At 36.8% G+C, this 10,809-nt stretch overlaps 1 protein-coding gene across 5 annotated transcripts in view; it reads right to left on the bottom strand.

The window, feature by feature from the left end:
* Positions 1–1,974: 1,974 nt before the first annotated feature.
* The window catches only part of LOC108714430 (netrin-G1), a 152,970-nt gene continuing 144,135 nt past the window's right edge, over positions 1,975–10,809 (bottom strand). For all 5 annotated transcript variants that reach the window (XM_041590580.1, XM_018258648.2, XM_041590581.1 and 2 more), the window contains one exon: positions 1,975–2,568. In XM_041590580.1, coding sequence (XP_041446514.1) covers positions 2,345–2,568 — 224 coding nt within the window. In that variant the 3' untranslated portion in view covers positions 1,975–2,344. The remainder of the gene's footprint in view (positions 2,569–10,809) is intronic.

Below are 10,809 nucleotides of genomic sequence, written 5' to 3'. Positions count from 1 at the left end.
ATGCTTCTTACAGCAAATACGTATTTGAAATTTGATTATAGAAATTAGAAGTTAGGATACACTTTTTGTGTCTTAAAAATGTCCTTATCCACTGCCTTTTAAAGGAACAGTTTAGTGTAAAAATAAAAACTGGGTAAATAGATAGGCTGTGCACAATAAAAAATGTTTCTCATCTAGTTAGTTAGCCAAAAATGTAATGTATAAAGAGTGACTGGATGTCTAACATAATAGCCAGAACACTACTTCCTGCTTTTCAGCTCTCTAACTCAGTGACTTGAAGAGAGGCCACATGGGACATAACTGTTCAGTGAGTTTGCAATTGATCCTCAGCATTCAGCTCAGATTCAAAAGCAACAGTTATGGCCCATGTGGCCCCCCCTCAAGTCTCTGATTGTTTACTGCCTGGTAACCAATCAGTGGAAACCAAGCGAGTAGTGTTCCAGTCACTCCAGTCTTTATACATTAAATTTTTGGCTAACTAACTATATTAGAAACATTGTTATTTTGCACAGCCTATCTATTTACCCAGATTTTAATTTTATACTGAACTGTTCCTTTAAAGTACATTGGACCACATCTAGGTTGAAAAATCACTTCCATTCAGCCGCAGCTTTGGCTATGGCACAAAGGGCAGATTGGCAATACCTGTAGAAGCGATCAAAACACCAGATCCTTACAGAGAATTGCTAATCAAAAATTAGCTCTGCAAGGTACTCTGATTTACATAGGAATCAACCTGCTGGATGATATCATACCCTGTGTGGTACTGCCATTAGAATATAGCTGCCATCATCCTAAATCAGCATATGGCTTGGTAAAATCCCGTAGCTTGAAGACATAATGGGGCCAAACTTTAATGAAAGGCTTTGATTTATTTTATCCATTAATATATGGACTCCTCCTATTACAGGCAATCTTTTAACACTATATGAAATGGACAACAGCCTACTTCTATGATCTAACCTAGTTCAATTAGTAGTAGGGTTAATTGAGCCGAGCATAAATCATCATAATCATTTTGAATAAAATATGTGTAATCCCGAAAAGCAAATCCCCTTTATTATTTGAATATCCTGTTTACATTTCACGCCAACCTCAAAGCACACAAATGAAAAGATAAAGTGCATTACATTTGTTTTCAGCAGTTTTCAGATATGTTTTATTCCTCTGAAATATTCCAATGTTTTAAAACAACAAGAAAACATTTAGAATTTCCTTTGGTGGAACATTATTACATGTTTTTATATATGTAAACTTGTGGCTCTCCATGATGCCAGCACTCGCTCCCTATGGAAGATTTTCTTTGCGATTTACCCGTTTTACGGCCAAAGGGGTCGTGGGGAACTTCAAGCCCCTCTGGTCGTTAAGGGGTGAAAAATGAATAACACAAAAAATTAAAATTCAACGAAAAATAAATCGTTAAGTTGAAGAAAAAAAAAAAAAGCTATATTTTCATTCTGTATTGAATGAAATGTACTTAATAGATTGTCTGTTAAACACGAATTTGCAATAATACAAAAAATCTACATTGTACATTATTTCAAGAAAAATAACTTCATTTGAATACAAAAGGATAAATACATTTTATTTTTGCTTAGACTCAAGCCTTCTCTGTTTCTTGATACACCTTAATCTTAATCAGCATGTCATATCAAGCATGTACAAGCCTTGACGTTCTCTCTCAGGGGCTAAAGGAGGGAGTTATGTGCACCACTAACATCGGACAAATAAAATCTTTTGACCAACGAGGGTTTACGGAGCGACGTTCACAAAAGCACAGGTGTAAGGGTATTGGGGACCAATATGGCCGCTTTCCTTTACCCACAATGCACTGGTAGCAAAGAATGACGCTATTTGGTTGGTCCACACATGGGGCAGCAAGGTACAATGACCACGTGGAAGTGTCTAACAAGCATTTTTTTTTGTCCTTTTGCATTCGGAACCTTTCAAAGCAGACATGTGATTGATTGCAACTGACCCTGTCATGGTAGTAGTCCTATTTGAGGCAGCCATCCTTTAAACGCTTTCCATTTCAAATTCCCTGCACCTTGCAGAATTATGAAACTCCAACTGCATTTGGCATTACTCTTTTTATAGGCCTTTTGAAGAAGGTCTCTATAACTGGTGGTGTTACCATGGCAGAAGTCTTTCTTTGAAGTTATCATTTCTATCTGTCAGCCAGGAATATAACAGTCATAGATCTCTCGTTTTCAGTTTGATACATATGGCTTAGTTCAGTCGAGCCTTCTCAGTTTCAATAGGTTTTATATCTTTATTTAGTTTAATTTCATTCAATCTTCCAGTGTCCAGCCATCCATCAAGAGAAGTCCATTGTCACTGCCCTTTAGAAAGTGCAGAGCCAGTCCACAAGTACTATTGCAGTTAATGTCAACCAGGAGTTTAGGGACAGCGAATCCTGTCCTGATATGGAGTCACAATTCCCAGTGTCGGCACACTTCAGCTTTTCACACAAGATGCCTGTGTAGCCGGGTTGACAGTGGCACCTAATGTTGTTGTAGCAAACGCCATCATTTTGGCAACGCAGCAGCTCATTATCACAAACATTGGCTGTTGAGACAAAAGGTAGAAAAATATATTAAATAGATAAATAACGTTGATTTATATCATTTATCCGTGGTTTCATTTTTTTAACATAAAGATTAATGACATTGTTTACATGTTAGAAGAAAAGCGAACAGAAAGAAGGGTATCATTTTACATTATGACAAGATCAACAAAAGCCCATAAAAAGAGAAGAATCCAAATGACAGTTTAAGTATTTGTACATTAACATTTGTATGTGTGAAGCTTAACCTTCTAGGAGCAGAAATGGCTTTTAAATGGGAACATTTCTGTGCGGGTATGGAGTCTATGATCCAGAATGCTTTCTGTTATTTAAATCACCATACCAAAAGGTCTATTTACTAACATTCAGATTTTTTTTTTTCACAATTTGTATTTTTACTCCAAAAATTTGTGTTTCTAAATATTTTTAGAATATATATATCTAAACTCTAGTTCAAAAGTTTGGCAAGTAAAACCAGTCAAGGTCCTATATGTCAGTGAGAGATGAGCTTATCCTATTGGACCTTTTTTTAGCCATTCAGACTTTGAGCGGTTTAAGGATTTTGTAACTGTCCGAAAAACTCACATTTTTAGCGGTACATCGGATCTTCTAATACCTTTCAAAGCATTTGTGGTTTTAGAGAAAATGTGTTTAGTCATGGTTTCAAAAAGTTCTAATAACACTAAAATTTGATCTTTAATAAACGGGCATTCAAAATAAACCCAATAGGCTTGTTTGCTACCAATTTGGATTCATGCAGCTTACAGGTGTTATCATCCAGTACAAGGAACCATTTTATTATTACAGAGAAAAAGCAAATCAATTTAAAATAATTGGAAATATTTGCTAAAGAGATGGCCTTCCCATAATTTGGAGCCTTCTGGAAAAAAAATTCCGGATAAGGGATCCTATATCTGTATTACACAAGACGTGGGAGCCCACTAGACTTCGCCTTGCAAAAATCAGTGTTATCTGATTATCTGGAGCTTTTGTAAAATTCATTCATACTCTTCAGAATTGTATTATTTGTTGAAAATGCTTATATCTATTCATTCCTACTATCCAGTCGTATTCTTGACAGTAACTGTGGTAATATCAGGTTAAATACAGCTGAATATTAGTATTGAGGTAATAACGTAAATTCATAAAATAAATGTATTCACGGAAATGGTATTAAATCCCTTCCTAATTGGCTTCCTACAATTGCAGTACATATCCAAATAAAACTAGAAAAAGAAATTAAGATTTTCTAACACTTAAATAATAGCATGCCACTTTTATTTCACAATCAAATTAATAATATTGATTTTCTAATCTCACTTTGCAATGGAATGGTTTTTTTTTTATTGCCAGAGGGAGCAGCGACTCATTATTGTTGAACAATGCGTTGTTATCCCCTCTGGCAATGAAGGAGATAATATGATAAGTACCTCTCAAATAAGCTATTTTCTGCTAGAGAAATATATTCTGCTCTGTCCATACAGAACACTCCAGGTGGGAACGCAAAATGAAAATGAATCTTTTCCTTCTAACATCAATAAAATAACATTTATTTGAAATCCTTTGAAGGAGAAGTAAATGTTTAATTGGCAAAAGCTACAAAAAGTTGGTTCTGTGTTACAGAAAATAGCCCTGAATTGTAAAGTCGACGTTTCGTAATATTCTGTGCTTAATGTTACAGGTTGTATGTAGGCTAAACTGTAAAACTTGGCTATTGTCTAAAGGTTCTCCCATTAAGAGGCTTAATAACAGAGACAATAGAAGCATAAAGCACAGAGGTACTGGTACTCAGTTTTGGTATTTTACTGTAAGACAGACCTTCCTCCAGAATGGTTGGGGTTTAATAAAGATTTTACTCCGAGGCTCAGTAAATTCTAATTAAGCAGCACTGATCCAGAACTCCAACCACAAAGCAAACTATCACTGATATGAACTGGAGGACTGGAAATGCAGCATTTACACCCCGGTGTGTAGTATTCACTTGCTTCTTTTTCAGTCCTGTATGATATTTGTGTATTGGTGGCTGCCTCTGATTGTATGGGAAGCATAACATAAAATAACAGCAAAATGTACTACTGGTTGCTTGAGAAAACACAAAAGGCATAGGTTGACCTGCAAAGCAAAAACTGTTAATATAGACAGAGAGGTAATAAAGCGACAGTCATTTATATCAGGAAGGGTTAGCCTAACAATCATTACAGTACCAGTAAAAGTGGTAAGGAAACTTCACAACATGCAAGTGGGGCTGAGCCAGAAGAAAATCATTGGGAGAGGGTTAGTATTGGGAAGAAATGGCAGGAAGGGTGCAGTTGGGAACCAAAAGCTAAGAAGAAATGAAGAAGGTCAAGATGTGGCAGTTAAACAACAATAAATACAGGAATTCTGACATTTAGCAGTACCATGTGATTGGCAGAAGAAAGAAAACGTAATCCCATCGGGATGTTAGTGCTATTCATAGTGATGCCCATTTTGTATAACTGAACATATTACACCCTTTTGTTGGCCTTGGTGCTGTCCGAGCCAAAACGTCCTGTAGATATAAAGCTGTCAGATAAGCTAATTAATTAATTGCTGTAGTTTACTTCATCAGGATCATCCGCTGTAACATGAAATAGTGAGAGTGTACAGAGACGCTCATTAAATTGTTAACTGACAATGGAAAGCCCACTACACCCTACAGAAAAAAAGAACAATTTATTTTACCTGTCACTTCTAATAATTCCGTACAAGCCTGATTTCACATCTGCTAATTTTTGAATAACACAAAGCACATATTTTAGTGTGTGAATCGCTAATCAATGCAGACGCCTGACAGGCTTTCTCTACTCTGCTGGGTCCCCCATGATTTCAAAACATTCCACATTATTCTGTATACTCTGCTTAAATTTTATGAAGTAAAACAGACGCTGGCTATTTCTGCTGTTAGGGATCCTCTTCAGTGCTTGTCCATAGGTCAGATCTGGTTGCTCGGATCTATACAGAGCCACTTGCATTTGTAACTTTCTTTTTACCAATGATCAGTATTATTTACTGAGGGGTAATGATAGCTACTTCTCATTAAAATTTGCTGATTATTGCAAATGGAATAATTCAGAGGGGTGTTTGAGCACAGAGCTCCCATGGAGCTCTCTAACACCCCATAGAGTAGAATAGTGTTCAACTGCTCAAAGAGGTCAGATGCTTTCTGCTTATGCTTCAATTAGTTAAAAATTTTCCAGGCTACAATTTAACTTCTAGGATGAATGTCAGTAAATGTACCTCTAACAGATTATATTTTCTTTGAATTCCTTGGTTAACCCAGAACATTACTTGAATCTTGCAAATAATGAAATATGTAGTTCTATTCAACTCATATTCTGATTGGACTTTATAAGTATATAAAGTCCTTAGAAACACTGCACCCCTTATACATCTGCTGCCACTCATACATACATGCTACATTGTGACACCTATTGACAAACTCCCTATATAACAAAGCAATGTTGATAATTACTGAATGACCAGCACACTAATAACTGAATCCCTACTACACTGTAGGATTAACTAATTTAATACCACGGGGTGTCAAATGCAGAATTAGGTGATTTCCCTGCAGACACAAAATCTAAGCACCAAAACAGAAGTGCAAATCCATATTAATCTTTCTGCAATGTAAAATAATTGATGCCTTAAATTAGCACAATCAGCTTTTCTCTGAAGTTTGCTCTCTTTGTATACTGGGAATCTGTAGTGCTACTGCCTTCATCTTTCTTTGATCTGTGTGCTGAATATATACAGTAGCTAAATCACTTTAAACTTAACTTTAGCTGCTTCATAAACATAAAGAGTCACATATATATATATATATATATATATATATATATATATATATATATATATATATATATATATATATATATATATATATATATATATATATATAAAACCCAGCACCTCCACCCAACTTTCTCCTTCTATTGGGGAGGCAGCAAGCAACCACATTATGAGTCATGAGTTATGAAGTCATAAAAGTCAACCAGATGGGAGTCATTTACATATTAATTATATTAATATACATATTATTTTACATATTATTATATTAATATACATATTAACAATGCTACTTCACAGTCACTTCACTTAAGCAAGAGTCCAAATAGAAAGTCTTAGGGGTATATTTAGCAAAGAGTAAATTTAGAGATAACCACAGTCCGCTAGAGTGAAATACCGCCTCTCTCCAATCATTTCTTTGGGATTTTTCAAGGCGTATTTATTAAAGGGTGAAAGTGAAAGTTTTTGATAAACATACCCCTTAGATTAATAATATAGGGCTGGGAGACAGACAGGTCAAATGAAGCCTAAACGTCAGCAGGCAATTGCATTAACAAAAAGAGATTAAAGGGAATCTTAAATGCAGGCACTAGGTAGGTATATTAATACTCGCCAGCAGTTGATTTTACATTTGAGCAGTGTGAAACATTCACAAAAACGCTTGCAATTTTAACTACGTTCCTCCCTTAAGTTTGCCCAGAAGCAGTAACCTATAGCAACCAATCAGCAGGTACAATTTACTGGTCACCTGTTTAAAAGAAAAACATCTTATTGGTTGCTATGCGTTGCTGCTATTGGGCAAACTTTTATTACATATGGTGGCATGTGTCTTTAGAAAATGACTCCTCCCTACCCTTCATCCCACACAAATATTACATTTATTATTTCCAGACAGGGGTGCTTCGCCAATGAGGCGAGTTGAGGCTGTCGCCTCAGGCGGCAGCGCCCAACTAGGTACCAGGGGCAGCAAAAATGCTGCTCCTGGTACTTTAAGAGCGAATTTCCGGGGGAGGGGGGGCAGCAGCAACTGCTGCGGCCTCAGGCAGCGGAGGGGCCAGGATCGCCCCTGTTTCCAGAGATCATACCATATTCTTGTACTGAGTCTATCTATAATGAATTGTAATGGGACCTATTCTTAGGGAGACATCATATACAGGAGTTTATGGCCACTGTCATATTATCTTCTTAATACTGTGTTCTTTTCATTAGCTTGTATGCTCCTTGGGAGAAGAATTTCCAGTTTAAAAGGGTGGCATAGTGGTACAGTGCCACTAGATTGCTATATTTTTATAACCCTACCCATCAACTTAAATGTTTAGAGTTGTGTCTACCAAGATGCCACTAGATTGGTCCAAGAAGTCTTACAACACAACACACATTTTGCTCATACTGGCTGAATACTGAGCAAAGATTTATAGAGGAGGGGGGTTGTTTACAAAAAAAAGTTAATATAGCACCAGAACCCGCATGATGAATTGAGCTGCTTGTACTACTCTCCCAGAGGTTCAGACCTTTCCCTGACAAGTGATTTGTCAAATTCATGCCAGTGGGGAAAACACCACTGACAAAGAGCAAATAAATCTGTGCAACCACAAGCAGAAAAGTCTCTCTGTGTTTTTAAAAGTGTGTCTTAGAAATCCGTTTGACCTTTAATTGTATCGGACTTCTAGCGATGGAAAAATTATTTCCTTGACGTTTTATTAAAAATAACTGTTTTATTTCAACATGATCTTTATCAATATATAAGTAAAAAAAAAAAAAAATACAACAGTCTATTGAAAGGAATGGCACAAAATTGTACTAACAGAAAACAGATCCAAAGGAAAACATTTGAGTTTGCAGAATGCATGTCTCTGTGGCTCTCAAGAGAGCAAATTCAAATTCAATATTAACTTGCCAGCGGAAAACAAATGTCAAAATTTACAAGGTAAATAAAAAATAAAATTGTTCTGCTCCAACAATGATTCCTAAATATTAAATTAGCAGAGAAGACAGCATAAAAAGGTTGGAAGAGAATCACTTGGCTTCCTGGAGGGAGATGACTTTGACCCTCTCAACTTGGTTTATTGAGGACTTGCAAAAAGCATAAATTTGCTTGTCTGAATTATGCACCAGTAACAAAATAAACAGGAAAAAAAAACAAGCTCTCGACCATTAAAGAGAATGATATAATTGGGAATTGATTTTCTACTCATTTATTTTAGGCCAGTCACGAGGAACTCTTGTGAAGATATGTAACATTTACAAGAATTGTCTAAAAAAGTCATTGTCGCAAATTGTCCAATGCCGAGAACAATGGCAGGCCGAAAAAAACATAGAGTAGCAGCTCTCACAATAGCTGGACTCAACATTTTTAATTCCACAACAGACAATTTATTGTGCACCTTGAATAAATATAAATTTACAAAACAGAATGTATATATTGCTCAAGGTAGGGAAAACATGGCATTTGCCATGTATAGACAAATACAAGAGGTCCTCTGCAATGAAGCAAAAGAATTCTTAATGAATCAGATGACATTTGAGTGTAGGACTGGGCCTGGCCACATATGGAATGACTTTGACGTAGTTGGCCAGCTTAAATATATTGCAATATATGGACAAACAATCCCTGTTTTGTTTAAAGGGTAAGGCAATTTTCAGTAGCTGTATGCACAAAATGTCTCTGTCTTAAATATATTGATAATGGGTTGAGTGCAGAGGACTCTTGTGTTTGTCTATATGAATTTTGTGGTCACAGCCTCATTGAACTCCCGCCTAATGGTTTTAAAATTAGAGGCAAGCACAACTTTCCTTTGTTTGTTACATTTGCCATGTATAACAGGTTTTAAATGTTTTCTGTATATACATCCAGGGGCTGATTTATTATGTGCTGTAAAAAATGGCATTGCCATGTAGAAACGTCATAATTTTTTATGGGCTTTTTCTATAAGCGACTCTTTTGCCAGAAACTTACTTACAAAGGTCTGAAGTAGTATAAAATAACTACATAAAATCTGGCATTCGAATGGCATAAAATAAAACACACCTTGATAAATTTGCCATTTATTTTACACAGCTTTTCACACCATTTTTTCTGGCAAATTTCACTTCACACATCATAATAAATAGGCCCCCTAGAATGTCCAACTTATAGGGGCAGATTTACAAAGCTCGAGTGAAGGATTCGAATTAAAAAAACTTCGAATTTCGAAGTGTTTTTTGGGCTACTTTGACCATCGAATGGGCTACTTCGACCTTCGACTACTACTTCGACTTCGAATCGAACGATTCGAACTAAAAATCGTTCGACTATTCGACCATTCGATAGTCGAAGTACTGTCTCTTTAAGAAAAACTTCGACCCCCTACTTCGGCAGCTAAAAGCTACCGAAGTCAATGTTAGCCTATGGGGAAGGTCCCCATAGGCTTGCCTGTGATTTTTTGATCGAAGGATATTCCTTCGATCGTTGGATTAAAATCCTTCGAATCGTTCGATCGCAGGATTTGCGCTAAATCGTTCGACTTCGATATTCGAAGTCGAACGATTTTAGTTCCTAGTCGAATATCGAGGGTTAATTAACCCTCGATATTCGACCCTTCATACATCTGCCCCATAGTCTAACAGGCATTGTACTGCAAATCCCTACAAAAGTTCCAAAGGGGTGAAAGGGGCAGGGTGGACTCTTTCTTACATTATACTATGTCTGCTGTTTGAAAGCAACTATTTGATTGGTTGCTGCGGGGTACCAAAGCCAGGGAAAACATTGTCCTTGTGTTTGCATTACCTAACATGTGTGATATACAGACCCTTTTATTTGTTCTCTGTTTAATGGAATAAAATATACTTATATACATCAATTAACCTACATGTTTGTTCTTGATGTGTAGAAAGAAACTCATGCAGACACAGGGAGAACATACAGTCCAGATCAGAACCAAACTCAGGACCCCTGTTATGGAGAAGAAGAATCACTACCCACTGAGTCACCATGCTGCCCAAAAACATAGTGGGTTTGCATCTCTATATGTCACCTGGGTTGTAGCTCACCTGTAAAGCATAGTCTTCACCAACAGCCTTCCTCCATAAAAGAACCTCATGGAAACAGAAGCTGTCCCCCAGAATAATAACCAGGCCCAGTCCAATGTGTTAAGAAAGAAACAATGGTATTAAATGGGGTGTTTTATCCCTGGCTCAGGTCTCAGGGCATAGCGTTAGAATCAAAATCCATAAACTGTCTCAACTAGAATTTCAATGTATTTAGTAATGAGCTTTCAAATAAATTGCTAATTTGTGTTGGGAAAAGGAAGCTTCCCTCTGGCCCCTTGTTGTGCATGGCATTAGGCGGCATCCCTGCCAGTGAAGTAGGGTTCTGATACACACATGCCAGGCGTCTCCTGCTCTGGATTATATGATGCTCAGCACAGTTCAAACGCACTCTGCCATCTCTTCAC

Source organism: Xenopus laevis, chromosome 4L, assembly GCF_017654675.1.
Source record: "Xenopus laevis strain J_2021 chromosome 4L, Xenopus_laevis_v10.1, whole genome shotgun sequence".
In the NCBI taxonomy this organism is placed as follows: Eukaryota; Metazoa; Chordata; class Amphibia; order Anura; family Pipidae; genus Xenopus; species Xenopus laevis.
This window is presented reverse-complemented; position numbering and strand designations above follow the sequence as displayed.